At 42.4% G+C, this 24,659-nt stretch overlaps 1 protein-coding gene across 3 annotated transcripts in view; it reads left to right on the forward strand.

Annotated features, from left to right (window-relative positions):
• The window catches only part of LOC106583082 (S-adenosylhomocysteine hydrolase-like protein 1), a 67,268-nt gene that overhangs the window by 20,832 nt on the left and 21,777 nt on the right, over nucleotides 1–24,659 (forward strand). Inside the window, exons 1-3 of one of the 3 annotated variants that reach the window (XM_045705440.1) lie at nucleotides 9,897–10,000; nucleotides 22,174–22,285; nucleotides 22,428–22,571. Coding sequence is in view for 2 of the 3 variants with exons in the window: in XM_014166877.2 (XP_014022352.1) it covers nucleotides 15,422–15,499; nucleotides 22,174–22,285; nucleotides 22,428–22,571 (334 nt within the window). In the remaining variant the exon portion in view is untranslated. Of the gene's footprint in view, nucleotides 1–9,896; nucleotides 10,001–15,037; nucleotides 15,500–22,173; nucleotides 22,286–22,427; nucleotides 22,572–24,659 lie in introns of those variants that run through there. The other 2 variants (XM_014166877.2, XM_014166876.2) reach the window with 2 other exon arrangements.

The following is a 24,659-nucleotide window of genomic DNA, read 5'->3' on the forward strand; positions in this document are numbered from 1 at the left end:
GTCACCTGAAATGCCTTTCAATTAACAGGTGTGGCTTGTTAAAAGTTAATTTGTTGAATTTCTTTCCTTCTTAATGTGTTTGAGCCAATCTTCTGTAAAAGACCAAATCCATATTATGGCAAGAACAGCTCAAATAAGCAAAGAGAAACGACAGTCCATTACTTTAAGACATGAAGGTCAGTCAATTCAGAACATTTCAAGAACTTTGAAAGTTTCTTCAAGTGCAGTTGCAAAAACCGCCAAGCGCTATGATGAAACTGGTTCTTATGAGGACCTCCACAGGAAAGGAAGACATATAGTTACCTCTTCTGCAAAGGATAAGTTCATTAGAGTTAACTGTGCCTCAGATTGCAGCCCAAATAAATGCTTCACAGAGATCTCAACATCAACTGTTCAGAGGATACTGCATGAATCACGCCTTCATGATCGAATTGCTGCAAAGAAACCAATACTAAAGGACATCAATAATGAGAGACTTGCTTAGGCCAAGAAACACTAGCAATGGACATTAGACCTTCGGAAGTCTGTCCTTTTGTCTGATGAGTCCACATTTGAGATTGTTGGTTCCAACCGCGTCTTTGTGAGACGCAGAGTAGGTGAACGGATTTGCTCCGCATGTGTATTTTCCCACCGTGAAGCATGGAGGAGGTGGTTTGATGGTGTGGGGGTGCTTAGCTGGTGACAATGACAATCATGACTGACTGACTTATTTAGAATTCAATACTCAATACTCACCAGCATGGCTACCACAGCGTTCTGCAGCGATACGCCATCCCATCTGGTTTGTGCTTAGTGGGACTATCATTTGTTTTTCAACAGGACAATGACTCAACACACCTCCAGGCTGTGTAAGAGCTATTTGACCAAGAAGGAGAGTGATGGAGTGCTGCATCAGATGACCTGGCCTCCACATTCACCTGATCTCAACCCAATTGAGATGGTTTGGGATGAGTTGGACCTCGGAGTGAAGGAAAAGCAGCCAATAGGTGCTCAGCATATGTGGTAACTCCTTCAAGACTGTTGGGAAAGCATGCCAGATGAAGCTGATTGAGAGAATGCCAAGAGTGTGCAAAGCTGTCAGCAAGGCAAATGGTAGCTACTTTGAAGAATCTCAAATCTAAAATATATTTTGATTTATTTAACATAATTCTTTGGTTAATAGTTTCCATATGTGTTATTTCATAGTTTAGACATCCAAAACTATTATTCTACAATGTCGAAAATAGTAAAAAATAAAGAAACTCTTGAATGAGTAGGTGTCCAAACTTTTGACTGGTGCTGTATGTTGGGTATTGTCGATGTTTGATGCTGTGAAACTTGGAGTAACTTTAGCTCTCAGATTAGCAAGTGCTGTCATGCCATTATAACTTGGTTGGTACAGGCGAGCACATCAGCGGTGGAGATCGCATGATTGCTCTCTGTCTCATGGAAATAGTTGCGGTGTTTAGCTGTATATAGTCAGCTAACTAGTTGGTTGTTTTGTCTTGTTTCTACCGATGTAATTGCTATGGAAATAGCCCAAGCTGCTTGCTATAGCTAGCTAGTAAGCTAGTTAGTCTGTCTGGCAAGAAAAGTTGTGTGTAGCAGTAAATTTGAGCTGCGCTCACGAAGCGTCAAGTTCCGCTGTCACTTTCACTAGCTAGCCATACAGACAACCAGCTAACTATCCACCGAAATGAAGGCTAGAGTAATTTGTGTATATCTGTTGGGCTTAGGTTGTGGATTGTCATGTTCGTCAGGTGCAGATATTCATTGTCTCGTTTCCTGTGATTTGACAGCTTAGTTGTTGTTTTAGGAAAGATGCCTGCACGGTGGACCTCATGGTGAGTTGGATATTTGTTTACATAGCCAGCTAACAAGTTGCTTGTTTTGTCCTGTTTCTACCGACACAATTAATTTGGAAACTGTTGTGTCCTATTTGTTGCTCCTCTCCCTCTGGTACTCTGTTTCTCTAGGCCAGGGAAATTGTAGAGTCAGGGCTCAGCAGCAAAAGGCAGGGAGGAAGAGGAGTACGAGATGATTGGAGGGATAGTGGAGTGAGAGAGGGTAAACCTGAGAGGGGAGCCAACGTTTCTATGGAGTGTGTCTGCCCCAAGTCCCACCATTCACCCTTGTACCACATAGCCTGGGACTAAAGTGACAGTGGGGTTTTGTAGTTGTTTTTAAGTGGTAGCAACTTACAGTTGAAGTCGGAAGTTTACATACAGCTTAGCCAAATACATTTAAACTCAGTTTTTCACAATTCCTGACATTTAATCCTAGTAAATATTCCCTGTCTTAGGTCAGTTAGGTTCACCACTTTATTTTAAGATTGTGAAATGTCAGAGTAATAGTAGATAAAAGCTTAAATAATTATATTACTTTCATCACATTCCCAGTGGGTCAGAAGTTTACATACACTCAATTAGTATTTGGTGGCATTGCCTTTAAATTGTTTAACTTGGGTCAAAAGTTTCGGGTAGTCTTCCACAAGCTTCCCACAATAAGTTGGGTGAATTTTGGCCCATTCCTCCTGACAGAGCTGGTGTAACTGAGTCAGGTTTGTAGGCCTACTTGCTCGCACACGCTTTTTCAGTTCTGCCCACAAATTTTCTATGGGATTGAGGTCAGGGCTTTGTGATGGCCACTCCAATACCTTAACTTTGTTGTCCTTAAGCCATTTTGCCACAACTTTGGAAGTATGCAATCACACTGCGCACTGCCCTAACCCATCTGGACAAGAGGAATACCTATGTAAGAATGCTGTTCGACTACAGCTCAGCATTTAACACCATAGTACCCTCCAAACTCGTCATTAAGCAGGAGATCCTGGGACCCTGGGTCTCGACCCCACCCTGTGCATCTGGGTCCTGGACTTCCTGACGGGCCGCCCCCAGGTGGTGAGGGTAGGAAACATCTCCACCCCGCTTTACAGATGCCCAATCGAAAGCATCCTGTCGGGCTGTATCACTGCCTGGTAAGGCAACTGCTCCGCCCACAACCGCAAGGCTCTCCAGAGGGTAGTGAGGTCTGCACAACGCATCACCGGGGGCAAACTACCTGCCCTCCAGGACACCGACACCACCACCTGATGTCACAGGAAGGCCAAAAAGATCATCAAGGAAAACAACCACCTGAGCCACTGCCAGTTCACGCCGCAATCATCCAGAAGGCGAGGTCAGTACAGGTGCACCAAAGCAGGGACCGAGAGACTGAAAAACAGCTTCTATCTCAAGGCCATCAGACTGTTAAACAGCCATCACTAACATTGAGAGGCTGCTGCCAACATACTGACTCATCTCTAGCCACTTTACGAATAAAAATTGAATGTAATTAATGTATCACTAGCCACTTTAAACAATGCTACTTTATATAATGTTTACATACCCTACATACCCTGTGTGTGTATAAGGTAGTTGTTGTGAAATTGTTAATTACTTGTTAGATATTACTGCATGGTCGGAACTAGAAGCACAAGCATTTCGCTACACTCACATTAACATCTGCTAACCATGTGTATGTCACAAATAAAATTTGAAGGACCCGTTTGCGACCAAGCTTTAACTTCTTGACTGATGTCTTGAGATTTTTCTTCAATATATCCACATAATTTTCCTTTCTCATGATGCCATCTATTTTGTGAAGTGCACCAGTCCCTCCTGCAGCAAAGCACCCCCACAACATGATGCTCTTGTGGGGGTGCTTCACGGTTGGGATGGTGTTCTCCGGCTTGCAAGCCTCCCCCTTTTTCCTCCAAACATAACGATGGTCATTATGGCCAAACAGCTGTATTTTTGTTTCATCAGACCAGAGAACATTTCTCCAAAAAGTAGTCTGGCTTTTTTATGGCGGGTTTGGAGCAGTAGCTTCTTCCTTGCTGAGCGCCCTTTCAGGTCATGTCGTTATCAGACTCGTTTTACTGTGGATACTTTTGTACCTGTTTCCTCCAGAATCTTCACAAGGTCCTTTGCTGTTGCTCTGGGATTGATTTGCACTTTTCGCACCAAAGTACGTTCATCTCTAGGAGACAGAACGTGTCTCCTTCCTGAGCGGTATGATGGCTGCGTGGTACCTTGGTGTTTATACTTGCGTACTATTGTTTGTACAGATGAAGGTGGTACCTTCAGGCGTTTGGAAATTGCTCCCAAGGATGAACCAGACTTTTGGAGGTCTACAAGCCAGGACATAATTTTCTGGAATTTTCCAAGCAGTTTAAAGGCACAGTCAACTTAGTGTATGTAAACTTCTGACCCACTGGAATTGTGATACAGTGAATTCTAACTGAAATAATATGTCTGTAAACAATTGTTGGGAAAATTACTTGTCATGCACAAAGTAGATGTCCTAACCGACTTGCCGAAACTTTAGTTTGTTAACAAGACATTTGTGGAGTGTTTGAAACACTTAGGTTGGAGCCATTAAAAATCGTTTTATGTTAACTTCCGACTTCAACTGTATATCTGTTCTAGAACTTGTAATGGTTACAACAAAAAAATGGGTGGGGTTGATCATCTTGACTCACTGAGGAGCTATTACAATGTTGTGCACACAGGCAGAAAATGGTTGAAGTATGTGTTTTGGGGGATGCTCAACATTGCCATCATAAATGCGTACATTGTGTGGGGGACCCTGCAAAGTCCCTTTCCCAGAAACCACAGGCACTGGTAAGTTGTAAATGTGGACCTTTGTGATATGGCTACAGTGGCAGGAAGAGGGGAGCCAAGAGTGTGGCGCCAGGGCGTGTGGACTGAGTTGTACGTCATTTGAAAGCAGATTAAGTTTGAAGGGCGTAAGGGAAGGTGTGGTGTGCATCCGGAGTGGACGCAGGGCAAAGAGTGTGAGATGTGTAGAAACCTCATTTGGGTGCTCTTTGCAGGATGGGGCCCTGCTTCTTCCAGAAGTTCCATGACATGTTGTAGACTAAATGCAAAAACAAAAGTGACAGTGTGAAATATGAATTTGTCCTACAAATCTTTTATTGACACTGAACAGTTGTTGCATGTATGTGTTTTATACGTTGCCTTCGGAAAGTATTCAGACACTTTGACTATTTCCACATTTTGTTACATTACAGCCTTATTCTAAAATGGCCTTAAAATCTTCAGCAATCTACACACAACACACGATACCCCATAATGACACATATTTTTGGAAATGTATAAAAAAAAATCCTTATTTACATAAGTATTCAGACCCTTTCTGCAGCATTGAAGGTCCCCAAGAACACAGTGGCCTCCATTCTTAAATGGAAGAAGTTTGGAACCACCAAGACTCTTCCTAGAGCTGGCCGCCTGGCCAAACTGAGCAATCGGGGGAGAAGGGCCTTGGTCAGGGAGGTGATCAAGCGAAAGGTGATCAAGCGAAAGGTGATCCGGCGAATGGTCACTCTGACAGACCTCCAGAGTTCCTCTGTGGAGATGGGTGAACCTTCCAGAAGGACAACCATCTCTGCAGCACTCCACCAATCAGGCCTTTATGGTAGAGTGACCAGACATAAGCCACCCCTCAATAAAAGGCACATAACAGCCCTCTTGGGGTTTGCCAAAAGGCACCTAAAGGACTCTCAGACCACGAGACACAAGATTCTCTGGTCTGATGAAAACCAGATTGTACTCTTTGGCCTGAATGCCAAGCGTCATGTCTGGAGGAAACCTCGCACCATCCCTACGGTGAAGCATGGTGGTGGCAGCATCATGCTCTGGGGATGTTTTTCAGAGGCAGGGACTGGGAGACTAGTCAGGATCGTGGGAAAGATGAACGGAGCAAAGTACAGAGAGATCCTTGATGAAAACCTGTTCTGGAGTGCTCATGTCATCAGACTGAGGCAAAGGTTCACCTTCCAACAGGACAACGACCCTAAGCCCACAGCCAAGACAACACATGAGTGGTTTCAGGACAAGTCTCTGAATGTCCTTGAGTTGCCCAGCCAGAGCCCGGACTTGAACCCGAGCGAACATCTCTGGAGAGACCTGAAAATAACTGTGTAGCGACGCTCCCCATCCGACCTGACAAAGCTTGAGAGAATCTGCAGAGAAGAATGGGAGAAACTCCCCAAATACAGGTGTGCCAAGCTTGTAGCATCATACCCAAGAAGACTGGAGGCTGTAATCACTGCCAAAGGTGCTTCCACAAAGTTCTGAGTAAAGTGTCTGAATACTCATGTAAATGTGATAAAAAATGTTCATGTAAATTTGCAAACATTTCTTAATCTGTTTTTGCTTTGTCATTGTGGGGTATTGTGTGTAGATTGACTCTTTTTATTCATTTTAGAATAAGGCTATAATGTAACAACGTGGAAAAGGCCAAGGGGTCTGAATACTTTCTGAATGCACTGTATATACATTTTACAGACACAGTATATTTTACATTGGTAATCTTATTTTTTGTCTTACCCTTCAGCTCCACACCACCTCTCCCATCTATCTCTGAACACCATCCAGTTTTGATTTGTATTTGCCATATATTTTTCTGCTGTGATGTTTCACAAAAGTTCTGAACCTTTCTATTCTTATAGTTCCTACAGATTATAAATTATAGATACATTTTTTTGCTAAGAGTATTATTATATTGTTGATCGATTGACTGTGACTTTGCAAATCACCCAGCAGTGCTATTTGCAAAGTTAGCGCCAGGGTAAATGTTGTAATTCTTCTGCCATTCTCTATCTAATACTTGTTTCATTCACTGAATTGTCAAAGTAGGCTACTATTTCAACATTTTGGCAGGCCTAATCTGTGCTAAATCTTATTGAGAGAGGTCATCTACATTTTGAAATGGTCTTTGAATAGTTGTTTGTATTTTTATACTGAACAAAAATATATTCGCAACATGCAACATTTTCAATGATTTTACTGAGTTACAGTTCATATAAGGAAATCAGTAATTTTAAATAAATTCATTACACTCCTAATCTATGGATTTCACATGACTAGGCAGGGGCGTAGCCATGGGTGGTCCTGGGAGGGCATCGGCCCACCCACTTGGGAGCAAGGCCCAGCCAATCAGAATTTGTTTTTCCCCACAAAAGGGCTTTACTACAGACTGAAATACTCTTCAGTTTCATCAGATGTCTTGGTGGTTGGTCTCAGACGATCCCGCAGGTGAAGAAGCCGGATGTGGAGGTCCTGGGTTGGCGTGGGTGCACGGGGTTGCGGTTGTGAGGCCGGTTGGATGTACTGCCAAATTCTCTAAAACTACGTTGAAGGCGGCTTATGGTAGAGAAATGAACATTCAATGCTCTGGTGGACATTTCTGCAGTCAGCATGCCATTTGCACACTCCCACAACTTGAGACTTCTGGCATTGTGTTGTGACAAAACTGCACATTTTAGAGTGCCTTTTCTTTGTCCTCAGCTCAAGGTGCACATGTGTAATGATCATGCTGTTTAATCAGCCACTTGATATGCCACACTTGTCAGGGTGATGGATTATCTTGGTAAAGGAGAAATGCTCACTAACAGGGATGTGAACAAATTTGTGCTCAAACTTTGAGAGAGAGAACCTTTTCATGCGCCTGTAAAATTTCTGGGATCTTCTATTTCAGCACATGGGACCAACACCTTACATGTTTGTTTACATTTTTGTTCAGTATATTGTTACAGAAGTAAGAATCGTTGTCAATCAAATGGCCTACTTGTGTGGGTTTTGAAATACTTTCTGAATATTGTCCTCTGGTCACATTTTCGATTTGAGTAATTTAGTCAAATTGACAAAAAAAATGTTAAGTGTTAATCGTTTTTTTGATAGTGTCTACACAATGGAAGAATAAAGGAGTGTTATTCCTGTTGACCTGAATGAGGTGTCATGAAAGAAAATGTTAGGTTTTAAAGAGCACAAGTTAACTTGTAATTATCATGTGTGAGAAAATGAGCTTTATCTTGAACATTCTCAGTAATCTACAGCAGCATTCTAGAATTCTATTGGGGTCTAAAGTGTTAACCCGTTGTTGCTTTAGATCGTCCCTCTTTCTAAATTTCAAAAGCATATTTTCATATCTGTCATTAAACCGCTCTCATTTGTTGTGTGCTTTGGAGAACAGTGTTTTCCTGCTAATTTCATTTTGGAACATTTGCGCTTACTGCGTATTGCTGTGCTTATGTGAAGAAATGGCCTAATAGTTTAACATTTTAAGCTAAACGCCTCATTTGCTTTTTAAAAGGTTTTTTTGTTGATGTTCAGTGGTTGTAATAATTTGGGATCTATCATCCCACAACAGTCTGAGATATTTGTTCCTCTCGCAGAACGACAAGCTGACCAATCGAATAGGTCAACTTCTGTACTACAGGGGATAGTAGATTGACATAGGCTAGTGCTTTTTCTGTTCATTACTCATTTCGTTAGCTGACAAAGTAAATGTGGACAGTTCTTCTAACATCTTCAGTATGCGCCTGGGAATTCAATAAGGAGGACGCCCGCCGTTGCATCCCCAAGGTGTCCGTCTTCCCTAGTAGCCTACTTCGGAGCTGTGAGGCCTGTGAGAAGGACCCGATTGCATGACAGGCATTGCCTAATAAGAATTGAGATATCTGAGAGAGCCATGTGAGTGAGAGGTGCTTCAGTGCAGGGCGTTTGGCAGCCGGGAGAAGAATTATGATGACTATATTCAGCCCAAGGGCGCAACGGCCACTTTGGCAGTCAGGCATCGATTACAGCCACACAAGGGGGCCATCCATGGCTGTCGATGCTCCTGGGAATTTCGATGCCTGATGACGAGAGTTTTCTCAATGTTCATTGTCTCTCAAACCAAGGAAGGAGGAAGTTGGCCGTTGGAATTTTGAAAACCAGTCTGCTGTCTTCTTGAAACAGCATGATAAGGTGGCATTAAAGGCGTCCGCATGCTTCCCAGCCGAAACAGTTGGGTTTGTGCATATATTATGACGACATTTTGTCCCTTCGGTAAGGTTTTTTTTGGCTGTTCGGGCACACTCTATTTTTTTCCCAAGGCCAGCCGAAGTTTGGGAGCCGAAGTCTACGCCCCTTCGTCCGTGAAGGGGTGTGATTTTCTTGTTTTTCAAGCGAAGGTCTTTTTAAGGGAGTATGTGAGCACACTCGTTCGGTTTGCCTATAAGCAAACTGTGTCTGCAAGTCTATCAAAAAGGGAACTACATGCACTGCAATTAATCCCAATTCTTAAGAGAGCCTTCACGATCCCTGCAATAAAGCTTAGGGGTTGTAATTCACGACTCCGTTATGTGAGAGGGTTGAGTCTATCCTATGTACTGTGGGGGAGACACGCTGAGAAACTGGAAATAGTCCTCCCTCTCACCGGTCAGGAACTAATAGGATTGTTTTTGGGTTCTCCAACTCAGGCCCTGTTGTAACATCTGCTACATTAGTAACACCTGCGCAACATCGCTGTGCAGCTCTATAAACCTCACTGGCTCTGCCAAGAAGCAGGTGCCACATCCTGTGTCACCAGTGACTTATCAAAAAGTGCCCTAGTAGCTACTAAAACCTCCTGGCTTATAGGTTTATGCACGGATATCATAGAAATGATTGGAGGCCGTCAACGCTTTTTAAAAGTTCTTATTGCAAATATATTGTCGGTTTCAGATGCAAGATTTAAATGCAAAGTTCATAGTGCATAAATATTGTTTTTAACCTTTTTATATTTTTGCATTGAAGCCTCAGTTTTGGATTTTTTTTCTCATTTTCAACAGTGTGTAGGTCTCTCTCTCATTTTGCATGGATGTTATAGAAATAATCTTCCCAAAAACAGTAATAATTAACTCTGAAAATTTGCTTGGATCTCATTAGAGAGAGAATTTTCTCTGCCTCTGAATAAACATTAGCTTGGAGCTCTCTCCTGCGTTAGCTCCCAGGAGCAGCCTGTCATATTACGCAAGCCGGAGGTGTAATGTTACACTCAAATGCATGTGTACGCACACTCACAAAAAGACACACACACATTTTGTGGGCGTTATGCAACGCTGGTCCAGCAGGAAATGAAGCCTTCTGGGCTCTTCAGAGAGCGGGCGCAATAGAAATCGACATACAGTTTCAGAGTGGGCAGCTGACATAATGTGAGAGTTTTTGTTACGTTTTACATGTGTTGGCCTATTTGAAATGATCATTCCAGTAAAGTGTATATATTATTCATTTTTAGGGAACTGAAAGACAGACCAGGAACTGTGGGTGACCAGTAATGCTGGGACTTGACCTTAGCTGTGTGTGGGTGTGCTTTAGCTCTAGCTCGCTCTGTGTTAGTTTTCAGTTGGAAGTTATACAACACAGCTGCGCCAATGTTGCATTTGTTTAAAGAGAATACAGCCACACATTACTCTTAAAAGCCACGCACTACTCCTGACACTTTGTTAGCCCGTCTGTTTCCCTCCCTGCTCTACCGCACCAAATGTCACTGGTTTTCCCCTCCACTGATTTCCTCCCATCTTTCCTCCCACCTAAATCTTGCTAGTCTGTGGTCTTATCCACTTTGAAAGCTTACAGATGCTGATTCTCCCTTCTGTAGTACGATTGGGGAAAATACATTTTTGTATTTGTCAGACCTTATCATGCCACCTACCTGTAATCTTTTTCCATTCCTGAATGAGGGATTATTCTGCCATTGAAATCATTGGGGTGGGCCGCTTAAGCGTTTTTTGGGATGCCTAAATGGGGGGAACGTTATAAAGTATGTAGAGAAGATCATGGACGTATATATTTTAAAATCGTAGAGTTTGTTAAATCTCAATCACAAATCAAAGCTAGACTGCTCAGCTACAAGCAGTACCAGACAGGTGTATAAAATGGAGCACACAGCCATTGCAATCTCCATAGGCCAAATATTGTCAGAATAGCCTCACTGAAGAGCTCAGTGACTTTCAACGTGGCACCGTCATAAAATTCAGAAAAAGAGATGTCCCTTTTTCAGGACCCTGTCTTACAAAAATAATTGGTAAAAATCCAAATAACTTCACAGATCTTCATTGTAAAGGGTTTAAACACTGTTTCCCATGCTTGTTCAATTAACCATAAACAATTAATGAACATGCACCTGTGGAACGGTCCCTAAGACACTAACAGCTTGCAGACAGTAGGCAATTAAGATCACAGTTATGAAAACTTGGGACACTAAAGAGGCTTTTCTACTGACTCTGAATAACACCAAAAGAAAGATGCCCAGGGTCCCTGCTCATCTGTGTGAACGTGCCTTAGGCATGCTGCAAGGAGGCATGAGGACTGCAGATGTGGCCAGGGCAATAAATTGCTATCTATGTCCGTACTGTGAGACGCCTAAGACGGCGCTACAGGGAGACGGGACGGACTGCTGATCGTCCACAGTGGCAGACCACGTGGAACAACACCTGCACAGAATCGGTACATCCGAATGTCACACCTGCGAGACAGGTACAGGATGGCAACAACAACTGCCCAAGTTACACCAGGAATGCACAATCCATCAGTGCTCAGACTATCCGCAATAGGCTGAGAGAGGCTGGACTGAGGGCTTGTAGGCCTGTTGTAAGGCAGGTCCTCACCAGACATCACCGGCAACAACGTCGCCTATGGGCACAAACCCATCGCCGCTGGACCGGACAGGCAAAATGTTATCTTCACTGACGACTCGCATTTTTGTCTCACCAGGGGTGATAGTCTGATTCGCATTTATCGTCGAAGGAATGAGCGTTACACCGAGGGCTGTACTCTGGAGCGGGATCGAGGTGGAGGGTCCATCATGGTCTAGAGTGGTGCGTCAGCATCATCAGACTGAGCTTGTTGTCATTGCAGGCAATCTCAACGCTGTGCGTTACAGGGAAGACATCCTCCTCCCTCATGTGGTACCCTTCCTGCAGGCTCATCCTGACATGACCCTCCAGCATGACAATGCCACCACGCACAGAACAAGCAGTATGGCTGATTTCCTGCAAGGCAGGAATGTCAGTTTTCTGCCATGGCCATTGAAGAGCCCGGATCTCAATCCCATTGAGCACGTCTGGGACCTGTTTGATCGGAGGGTGAGAGCTAGGGCCTATCCCCCCAGAAATGTCTGTGAACTTGCAGGTGCCTTGGTGGAAGAGTGGGGTTACCTCTCACAGCAAGATCTGGTGCAGTGCATGAGGAAGAGATGCACTGCAGTACTTAATGCAGCTGGTGGCCACACCAGATACTGTTACTTTTGATTTTGACCCCCCTTTGTTCTCAGACACATTATTCAATTTCTGTTAGTCACATGTCTGTGGAACTTGTTCAGTTTGTCTCAGTTGTTGAGTCTTATGTTCATACAAATATTTACGTAGTTGACAGTGAGAGGATGTTACTTTTTTTTTGCTGAGTTTAGAATGCCACCTTTCCAACAAGGCAGTTCATCAAATTTCTGCCCTACTAGACCTGCCCCGGTCAACTAAGTGCTTTTATTGTGAAGTGGAAACACCTATGACCAACAACGGCCTCAGCCGGGAAGTGGTAGGACACACAAGCTCAAACAACGACTGACAAGTGCTAAAGCGCGTAGCACGTAAAAATTGTCTGTCCTTGGATGCAACACTGACTACCGAGTTCCAAACTGCCTCTGGATTAACGTCAGCACAAGAACTGTTCGGAGCTTCATGAAATGGGTTTCCATGGCCGAGCAGCCGCACACAAGCCTAAGATCACCATGCACAATTCCAAGTGTCGGCTGGAGTGGTGTAAAGCCTACCGCCATTTGACTCTGGAACAGTGGAAACGCTTTCTCTGGATTGATGAATCATGCTTCACCATCTGGCAATCCGACGGACAAATCTGTGCCCGAATGCATAGTGCCAACTGTAACATTTTTGGGAGGAGGAATAATGGTCTGGGGCTGTTTTTTGTGGTTCGGACTTGGCTCCTTAGTTCCAATGAAGAGATCTTAACGCTGCAGCATATAATGGCATTCTAGATGATTCTGTGCTTCCAACTTTGTGGCAACAGTTTGGGTAAGGCCCTTTACTGTTTCAGCATGACAATTCCCCTGTGCACAAAGTCGAGGTCTATACAGAAATGGTTTGTCGATCGTTGTGGAAGAACATGACTGGCCTGCACAGAGCCCTTACCTCAACCCCATCGAACACCTTTGGGATTAATTGGAACGTTGACTGCAAGCCAGTCCTAATCACCAAACATCAGTGCCCAACCTCACTAATGCTCTTGTGGCTGAATGGAAGCAAATCCCTGCAGCAGTGCTCTAACATCTAGTGGAAAGCCTTCCCAGAAGAGTTGAGGCTGTTAAAGCAGCAAAGGGGGGGCCCAACGCCATGTTAATACCCATGATTTTGAAATGAGATGTTCGACGAGCAGGTGTCCACATACTTTTGGTCATGTGGTGTACCATTGGATAGGATGCCTAAATTGACTAACAAGGGAGAGATTATAAGCAACTGGGATTTCCTTTACTTTATGTGCACAGGTGAAGTCACTATTTTAACATTCTTCTTGATCCAGTGACTTCTTTAGCTTCTCGACTCTTACCCTCTGGTGACTTGTTGGTGCTGTGCTGTTGCCGACATAGAAACGTTATTACTCATCCATGCCAGAGTTGATACTGACAACTTCATCTGTCTTCTGTTAATTTGGGATTTCCTTCAAGAACCAGAGGTTTTGGTCTTGAGCTCTCATTTGTTTCCTCCTCTTGGAACGCTGGTCAGTGTTATCCAGTTACAGGTGTGAGCAGTATACCAACTGAGCCGTGTTACTTGCTTTTGGGGGAGGGTTTTGTTTTGTGTGTCTGTTGTTCACATACATAGTCAGTCGTGAGTGCAGCATCAGCTTGTTTCCCAGAACACTCTGCAGACGAATTGTCTGGAGATTAATTCAGGCAGGCGTCATGGAATCTATCATGGAGACGGCAGCGTGACCTCACTGCTCAGTGGAAGGGAACACCTGTCCATCAAATGTGACAGAACGTAGTGTGAGCTAAATCCAGAAGGCAACCCTAGGGGATGACCTTAGCTCATCCACAGTGAAGTCCCCTGCCTGACCAGGGCTAAATACAGCTCATCACTGCCTGATGCTAATTCCCCTTATCTAGCCTACCTAGAAGCTTGTTCTCAGAAGCCTGTTCTTAGAAGCTTTCTTTCAGAATCATCATATCCGAGTGATATTGATCACAAACTTTGTGCTGAAATACTAACGACCTAGCACTTTTGGCGTTTTGATACACTTGTCTTTAAAAAGCTAATTGATGGATATTACCCAGGGAAGCGTGAAGCGTGCTTAAATTAAAGCTCCCTTTGCTGCAGCAGTGCGTTTTATTATGGTTTATAATGTAATGAGGTCACTACTGATCCTCATTATAGCATAGAGGAGCATGCTGACTTATTGGCCATTGGCTTGGCGGCCAGGTGCGGGTATTAGTATTAGCCGTGGGGAATTAAATGTCTAGTGACTGACTGCTCATTCTAAAACCCATACTCTGGTGTGTACCACTACATCCTATACCCTATTTTAGTGTGGGGGGGTGCATGGGGGTTTGTTTGAGTGTGTAAATAAGGTAAGATGGGTCAGAATAGTATTCTTTTTTTTAGGCTGGACCAGATCTGTGGGCCTGGTCAGATCTGCTGGAGTGATTTTAGGCTTATGGAGACAGGCTTTAATTCCCTTTCCATCATTTTTATTAGCCATCAACCTCAAGCTATCTATTAGCAAGCAGCTACTGCCAGGATTACATTGGATGGAAAGGGTCACGATACTCCACAAATTAGTGTTTTTTTCTGTTTATGGGTGTGGCAAGGGGCGCAGCTACATTTTAGAGGATTTTTGATGCAGTGTAGACATTTGTACATTTTTAAGCCAAATTCCCTCAATCCTACCTTTTTGTCTCCATGGACCTAAGATACATTTGTGCAGTTTTAAACCTAATTTCCTCCAATTATACATATTCTGCCATGGAGCTGAGAGAAAATGTTGCAGTTTTAAAGCTAGTTTTCTGCAAGTCTATGCATTTTGCTATGGCTAATGCTGTGTTTTTTTGCTCAAACATAATAAAATCAATACGGCTAAATAGATTTGAGGGAATTTTCAATTCTCATTGGTTATAAAAAAATATAGTCCATTACCGTTTTTACATACTTTATCTGATTTTAGCCATTTACGTTTACACTGAAAGAGTTATTCCATTCCGAAAATGTATTGCAAAAAAAAGAAGTATACGTATTTTTAGACTGTTTGGACTTAGGCGACCTGAAAAAAAAAAAGGAGAAAAAAAACGCTTAGGCTGCCAGCCCAAGGATTACAAATGGCAGAAAAATCCATGGAATAGAACATTAGCAGAGAGACGGTGAGAGGGAAAGACACCGAGACGATACTGCAAACAGCAGAAAACAACTCAAGTAAAGCACAGAAAAAAAGAAAGGGAAGATAATTTGTCAGGTGGCTGCTGGTGGGGGCTATGGCACGGCCCTCTTTTGCCCTCCTGGTGTGGAGATTTCCATGATAACAGGCGCTGTACGTAACAACCAGGAGAAGAGTTTGAACACTGGTAAGGGATGAACATGGAACCTGTACGGCAAGTGGGAGGCATGGAGCTGCAAGCGGGAGCCATGGCACAGGCACACAAACACAGGGTGAGTGAGATTGGCCAGAGCGGGTGAGGGGATGGTCTGAGAACCGCTCCATAGAAACCCTCTGTTTGTGCTCTGCTGCCTGACCTTGCTAAGGAAGATTATTTGAACTTAGTGTAATTTTTGGAGCCTTTTTTTGTTCTTAGTTTATTGTTGGGAGCTTTCAACACCCTTAAGGTGATATAAGTCACATTGTAGAAAAGTTACAATGCAGCCAGCCATTTAATGAGGACTTTCTCAATTATGGTGGTTAAGGTAGAGAGACACAATCTCTCCTAAGCATATGCTGTCAAATGTTTTTGTTTGTTTGCAGTTGATAGAGGTCAACTTTCTGAAAGAGGATTATGGGCGTGTACTGAATTTTTCTGTTGTGCTGTCCCAGTTCTCTACACAGATGCAGTGGATAATTGACTGAATGCAATAGAGAAAGTAGTAAGGCTGAGTCCTCTTGCTTGTAGTCTGGAATGGAAACCCTCATTCTTATTCGTAGCATAAAGGGGAATAGAATAGGCCAACTGAAGAATAGAGAGAAACAGTGAAAAAAATTGTTAAGTCTTGCCATGGACTCAAGTTGACCCTCAGTTAAAGGAAATATAGGTAATGGAGGGGAGCATATCCTGTGTATGCCAAGTAGTAGAAGAGACACATACTTATCTCTGCATCCCACACAATAAAATGCTCTTACACATACTGTATACCTTTACAACAACACATGAACCAAGAAAACAATCTTAATCTCTTTGTACTACTCGTGCTTTGGCAGAGTGCCTCTGGACTTTGAGCCCTTGTTCTTTTTAACACGGAGTCTGTTCTGTCTCTGTTGTGGCTGAATTTAAGAAAGGATTGGGCTTGTGCACTTTGCGGGAATGAAAAGATTTGCATTCCAAAGCCAGTTTGTGGAGAAACCTCCCAATCCATCCCTCCCTGCCTCGACTTAGGGAGGAGGATATAGTTACAGCTGCTGATGTGCAAGGTATTCATCTCAAATCTCAGGTTGGGTGGATTTAAAGCATGCAGAGATCACTGGCTCTTTGTAAAAAAATAAACCTTTTTTTTTTAAAGGCTGTTTGTTTGGGAACCAGTGTCCTGCAGGCATAAAATGTAATACAAGCACAAAATGTGCTGACAGTGGAAGATACAATCCAAACATAAACATGTCCATTGGTGATTCTCTGTATCCTGTCACTACCCAACCAGGTCCTCACCTGCATGTGGAGGTATGCACATTCAACCAGAACTGTGTGACCCCGACTCAACCTCCAGGGATAGGTTGCTACCCCGGGAATCTCTGGGACACTGCCAACTTGGCACTTGTCCTGCCTCGACTAGACAGCAAAAACAAAATCAAAATTATTAATACTCGCTATTATACTGTTTGTGTCAGACACACTGAGAAATGTGTGGGCTGCAATCATGAGGATGATCTGAATCTGTGTAGGCATATGTGTGCGTGCGTCGGTGACTCTGTGCATGCCTTGTGGTTCAGTCTCTGAAGTCTACAATGATCTGAAAAAAGGGACCTATGAAATAGGCTGCATTTTAAATTAGTTTCCACCATTGTCAACTGTGTTAACCTTGAATAGAGCTTTATTGATTGGATTCACATGATTGCTCTTTGTCATTTTGCTATTGGTGCTTTAGCCTTTATACAGACACAATTGTTTGGGGAATGTTCTGGTAAAATGTGAAGTTGGTTAATTTATGGTCCCACTGCCCTCAATCTGTGTAAAGACCCACTGGCATTTTAACACCATATCCAGTGTCCCTCTCTGGCCTCCAGACCCAGGTTAATATGCTTATGTTCTCACTGGATTCTTCAAATACTGGGGCGATTATCCCACCCACATTCATCTCTGGCTCTGTTTAGACCTCCCCAGTAACCACACGCAGGACATAGTGGGTTAGCAAAGCATGCATTGGCTATGAGAGGGGTTATAGTTGCGTAATGCCTTCATAGACCTTATCTGCTTACTGCAGACTGCTAATGAGCGATCCAAATATTAGTTGTAGTTTTCAAAACGTTGGTAGCTACCAAAGAACGAAGAAGCTGTAGGACAAACCCTGTTCATAATGTCATTGTATAATGCTTTTAAAGCACCTTAGTTTGAGAGATGTTTTATCTCAAGCCTGTCTTAACATTGTTGTGTTGCGTGACTTCATGACACATTACCTGTATTTGTTTGAAAACCTGTATTTGTATGAAACCTCAACATGTCAGAAGGTGTTTCTCGTGAATCTGTAAGAATGTGTGCAGGAAGTAGTTTTGACACATTTCCCTTTAGGGAGCTAGTTCTGAGAGCCGTAAATAGGCCTGGACTTCAGATGAGGTTCTCTGTACATTGGAGAGATGATTTGTTGTTTTTAAACTGGGCTCCATTGCAACGCAAAACATTGTGACATCGCAATTGAGACCATAGCCATTTGTACAGTAGTCTATATTTCATGAACTGTATCATGTTCCTTGACAAGCATAATACTGTCCGACTCGAAAGACCATGGAAATTGCACTTGGAATAGCCTTGCCAGTTCAGTGGAACTCTTATTTCTATGCTGTCCACACCACAGCTCAGTATTTCAAACCTCTACAAAAGTGAAAGTCGTCACTTCACAAAATATGGCTTTTGACCTTGAGTGACGACACTTCTCAATGAACTGACACATCTCAGTGAACTGACGTCTGTTGGTTAGCACAACTAAAAAGTATATTTTGGATTCTGCAATAAAAATACAAGCTCAACATTTCAGGATAGTATTGTCCTGATGTGTGTCAATGTATTTAGGCTATACGACACACTCTCTAGGCCACAATTGCATACCTGATTCAACTCCAACACCACAACACAGAGTGGTTTTTCTGAGAAGGCATTCAAAATTCAAGTGTTCTCTTAGAAGTGAACAGAGAGTCCTTATGATATCTCAAAGCTTGATGTGAATATATCCCCTTGCATACATATCCATTCACAATTTGACTTTGGACTACTTTTACATTAAAAATAATATGCCAAAACTAATTCTCTCAAGTTGCAACACAATGTTTTTTGTCTTATGCCTCAGTATGTTTGTTTCATCACAGCCCTGATCACACATACTGTAGCTTTGAATTAGTTACAAACCACTATTATAGGTATCGGATGATTTCTTGCGACCAGATATTTACATTTTTTGATCCAGGTTTCAAGTGAATTGAAGTTAGGGGATGTCTAAATTAGGGCTGTCCAACGAAAATAAATCTTTGTCGACCAAGAGTCATCTGTTCTTTCGAGCAATTTTAAAACGTGTATTTTTCCATAGACACATCCTATGTGTGTTAATCAAATCAGCTATATGCACTGAGCTTGTCTGATGCTTTAAGTAGACTGTTTAATGAAATAATTAAGACACAAAAATGACTAGAGGGAGTCAGACCGCAATTGATATGATTGTGCCGGTCCTGGCTCAGACTTGCTGCGCTGTGTTAACATTTTTTTTACAGCGAATGACTCTGACTAGCACCCATTGTCTGTGTGTCTCTCTCTCTCTCTCTCTCCTCCCTGCTGCAGCGACCACCACAGAACATTAACAGTATTTATCGCGCTGTCCATGTTGCTGAAGCTGCAACATAATTACAGCCATTTCTGACTGAAAAGTTCTGTTACCGAAATCCCTCATTTGTTTAGGAGAAACATTCGTATTACCTCAACCCTTGTTCTCTTTACGTGACACGTATGCGTTGCATGCACATGATCAATAGGGCCTGACCTATAGCATATCATAATCGCATCAATAAATTGGTTATATCAAACTTCGAACACGGTAAAAGCAAAATGGATGCAGAGGACATGACAAATAAGCTTCAAATGGGGGAATGTTTACTGGTTGCACAGGAGGTAAAGGGGTAGTCAGATGTATGGAAAAAAATCTGACTAGTTGTGGAAAATACTGGAGATCAAGAAAAATAAGTTAAGGAGCAAGCGCTGCGTGCATATTTTGTGTGCCAAACAGGTGCTGTTAGATTACAATATAATTTTCTGACCATTTGGAACAATATAAACAACCTTAAGCCTTTTATAAGTTATTAAGCCTTTATTACAGCAAAGACGAAAAACGATCACATTCATTTGTGAATGCAATTTCCGAAATGGAACGGTTTATTTATTGTTTAGGCTAATTATTCAAGGCTTGTTTTGTTTTATTTTATTTTAAAACTAAAATGCTTGATTGCACTTCAAATCATAATTTTTTTTAAAATTTTTATTTCACCTATATTTAATTATTATAATGATGACGACGACGAGATCAAGAAAAAGGAGGGTTTTTATTATAAATATTATTTCTGACAATTTGGAACAGTGTAAACAATAAATGCATTATAAATAATACCAGAGCGGCTGTTCTAACGGAAAAAAAGTGTAAAGCCTTTATTACAGCAAAGCAAAGATTTAAAAACAGACAAATTTGTGAAATTGTTTATCCGACATGTGGTGGTTGCGTGAGGCTTGGTGCTCATGGAATCAGAAGGCAGTTAAACAAACACTCAAACAAGCAATATAAGCAGGATCTGTCTTATTTCTGTAGATATACACTACCTGTCAAAAGTTTTAGAACACATACTCTTTCAAGGGTTTTCTTCATTTTTACTATTTTCTACTTTGTCGAATAATAGTGAAGACATCAACTATGGAATGATGTAGTAACCAAAAAAGTGTTAAACAAATGTTTATTTTAGATTCTTCAAATATAGCCACCCTTTGCCTTGATGACAGCTTTGCACACTCTTGGCATTCTTTCAACCAGCTTCACCTGGAATACCTTTCCAACAGTCTTGATGGAGTTCCCACATATGCTGAGCACTTGTTGGCTGCTTTTCCTTCACTCTGCGGTCCGACTCATCCCAAATCATCTCAATTGGGTAGAGGTTGGGTGATTTGTGGAGGCCAGGTCATCTGATGCAGCACTCCATCACTCTCCTTCTTGGTCAAATAGCCCTTACACAGCCTGGAGATATGTTGGGTCATTGTCCTGTTGAAAAACAAATGATAGTTCCACTAAGCACAAACCAGATGGGATGGTGTATCGCTGCAGAATGCTGTGGTAGTCATGCTGGTTAATTGTGCCTTGAATTCTAAATATATCACAGACAGTGTCACCAGCAAAGCACCCCCACACCATCACACCACCTCTTCCATGCTTTACGGTGGGAAATACACAAGCGGAGATCATCTGTTCACCCACACCGCGTCTCACAAAGACACGGCGGTTGGAACCAAAAATCTCCAATTTGGAGTCCAGACCAAAGGACAGATTTCCACTGGTCTAATGTCCATTTGCTTGTGTTTCTTGGGCCAAGCAAGTGTCTTCTTCTTATTGGTGTCCTTTAGTAGTGGTTTCTTTTCAGCAATTCGGCCATAAAGGCCTGATTCACGCAGTCTGCTCTGAACAGTTGATGTTGAGATGTCTGTTACTTGAACTCTGAAGCAATTATTTGGGCTGCAATTTCTGAGGCTAGTAACTCTAATGAACTTATGCGCTGCAGCAGAGGTGACTCTGGGTCTTCCTTTCCTGTGGCTGTCGTCATGAGAGCCAGTTTCATCATAGTGCTTGGTTTTTGCGACTGCACTTGAAGAAACTTTCAAAGTTCTTGAAATGATCCGGATTGACCGACCTTCATGTCTTAAAGTAATGATGGACGGTCATTTCTCTTTGCTTATTTGAGCTGTTCTTGCCATAATATGGACTTGGTCTTTTACCAAGTAGGGATATCTTCTGTATACCACCCCTACCTTGTCACAACACAACTGATTGATTGGCTCAAAGGCATTAAGGAAAGAAATTCCACAAATTAACTTTAAGAACGCACACCTGTTAATTGAAATGCATTCCAGGTGACTACCTCATGAAGCTGGTTGAGAGAATCCCAAGAGTGTGCAAAGCTGTCATCAAGGCAAGGGTGGCTATTTGAAGAATCTAAAATATATTTTGATTTTCTTTGACTTTTTCGGTTACTACGTGATTACATATGTGTTATTTCATAGTTTTGATCTCTTCACTATTATTCTACAATGTAAAAAATAAAGAAAAACCCTTGAATGATTAGGTGTTCTAAAACTTTTGACAGGTAGTGTATATGGATTATTCATAAATCCAGGCACATTTTAACAGTTCGGCTATTGATTCTAGACCTAATTAAGTTGGTGTTTCCTCACTTTTGTTAGGCATTAAGGCAAGGGCTGTTTCTCGTCTCCTTATTCTGCTGCCTCCGCCGCGTTGTTCTCAACACCAATATGCTGTTTAACTTTTCTATTATGCACATAGCAACATGGTCTAGGAAAAGGCGCCAATTCAACAGCGCACTGATGTGTTTCAGAACCGTGGACAGGGACCACTATCCAACGCGGGACAAAACACATTTGTTATAAAATAATATCTTTATTAGTGTTGCACTATTGTTCTTACATCATATAACAATAGAATTGCTGTAGTACGTGCCATCCCCACTGCCTCCACAATGGATTAGTCTACTCAGACAGGCGTGAATCAGACTGGTGTCTTGTACACCATGAATTATAATTATTTGAATTTCTTTGCTACTGCTCGACTAATGAAATCTTGGTTAACCAACAGCCTATCGGCCAAACAATCGACAGTAGACTAAATGGGGTCAGCTTTAGTCTAAATTGTACCCTCTTTTGCACCTTCAGCAAATCCAGTTTGTGGAAGACAAGCAGGAGTTCAGCAGGTTCCCTACCAAGGCTGGCCGACGCTCGCTGTCTCGATCCATCTCTCAGTCATCCACGGACAGCTACAGCTCCGGTACTACACACACACCACACACCTGCACACCTGCACACCTGCATACATACATACCTACCTACCTACCTACCTACCTACCTACCTACATACAGATTGCTTGACCCTTTCGTGCTGACTTTCCCCTCTCTGTCTCCTTTCCCAGCTGCGTCCTACACAGACAGCTCTGACGATGAGACTTCACCACGGGACAAAACACAGCTCAACTCCAAGGGCACCAGTGACTTCTGTGTGAAGAACATCAAACAGGCCGAATTTGGTCGTCGCGAGATTGAGATTGCAGAACAAGGTACAATAGCATGGCTCTGTAACCTGACACCTTCACGTCTCACACACAGAACAACACAAGACGATAAGAAGTGATAAACCTCAAAACATTCCCAGGGGGCTCCAGGTGTAAGGTACTGGTTGTTGGTTATTTAAAGCATGTTCTTGAAATTTGCTGTCTTATGGCATGAATCAATTAGACTAATCAATGGTTGACAGTCTTTGATCATAGGTAATATTAGGACATGTTAATAAAACCACTACTGGCATCAATCAGGATGAAAAGAGCAACAAAAAACATTTCTGTGAACAGACAGTAAAGTATATCTAAATATTGCTCTTGCCAGGATTTTGGGCCTGTTGCTCAGAAATGTACTAGAATCCCACCCTCCAAGGCCAGGATTGGCAATCTCGGATTAACCGAGACACTGATTGAAGGGGAGAATCTGGGATAAGAAAAGAACAGCTTCGCTCAGTTCTGTGAATGACTGACATACTCTAGCAGCTAGAGTCTAGCTAGTTATCTATAGTAAGCTTGTTATCTATAGTCAGATTGACCTCGACCAATCTTTCTGCAGATATGGCTTCTGCTCTTAAGGGCTTCATAGATGACTGCTGTGTCGTATTATTAGGCTATTCTTTGGTTTTGCTGATCAGTCATTTGAAGTGTAACTCACACAAGTCATATCAGAGAGAGAAAAACATTATGCAGAAAAATCTAAGATTCACTAGTTCTAACTAGGGTTGTGGCGGTCATGAAATGTTGTCAGCTGGTGATTGTCAAGCAAATAACTGCCGGTCTCACGGTAATTGACCGTTAATTACAATTAACACGTTTAGCATCTCTTGGCTTCCACGCATAGCCTGCAAGTCACTGATGCAGACCTTTGGTCTAAAGAAACATGATATGAAGAAAATGTAGTCAATTTCAGAAGAACAGAATAGCAAACTCTGAATTGTCCTTATGTTAGGGCCAGATCTGGCTATACCATAGCTGTGGGCTACACTAGTTCATTTAGCAAACAAGATTTGCTTAGAATTCCGTGGCATAATTTTTTAGAATGAAGAATCCAATTGAACATAGCTGAATAAAAAAGAAAGGATATTCTCTCCAAGCGATTTCCAAGGGAGTGCGCACTATTCTGTGTTGAGCGGTTAACAAAGAAATGGGTGCTTAATTGAGTTAATTCTGCAAATGTTGTTGTGATACAAACGTTGGGCTATATATTTTGATTATTTATACATTCTAATGCTGTGTGATGTGACTCTAATGATGACTTGAAAAAAGTCATGGAAGGCATGAGCTCTGCTTTGTTGCTTTTGCAGTATGCACACACTTCATCAGTCTCTCATTCACAATTTAAGAAGCACTTGATAATATGCTCCTCAGGCCTCGAAATTCCAGCGGCATCCTCCTTGTGTGGCAGTAATGCCCCCTAAAAATCCATGCATTTTGCGGCCAAAGTGGCCGATGTGCCCTTGGGCTGAATACAATAATTATCATTCCCTTCTCCCGGCAGCCACCTCTCACTCACATGGCTCTCTCAGATACCTCAATTCTTATTAGCCAATGCCCGTCACTTGATCGGGTCCTTCTCACAGCCATCTCAACACTGAAGTAGGCTAGAAGTGAAGACAGACACATCAGGGACGCAACTGTGCGCGTCCCTCTTATTGAATTCCGCGGTACCTATTGAAGATGTTAGAAGAACAGTCCATATTTACTTTTCGACAGCCAACAAGATGAGTAGGCCTAACGAACAGCAAAAGCACTAGCCTATCTACTATCCCCCATAGTACAAAAGTTGACCTATTCTATTGGTCAACTTGTCCTTCTGTGCGAGAAATAAATATTCCAAATATACTCTGGGACAGTTGTTGGATGCGATAGATCCCAAATGAATACCATTCGCATCAAAAAATGTTTTAAAGCAATGAGGCTGATGCAACAGATCAGAACATTTAGCTTAAAATGTTGATTAACTATTAGGTTATTTCTTCAGATTATAAACGCAGCAATGCGCACAATTAGCGGGAAAACACTGTTCTCAAAAGTAACCGCAAATTCGATTATGCAAGTAATGCTTTATTATAAAGGTGCATTTCTCTG

Source organism: Salmo salar, chromosome ssa22, assembly GCF_905237065.1.
Source record: "Salmo salar chromosome ssa22, Ssal_v3.1, whole genome shotgun sequence".
NCBI lineage: Eukaryota > Metazoa > Chordata > Actinopteri > Salmoniformes > Salmonidae > Salmo > Salmo salar.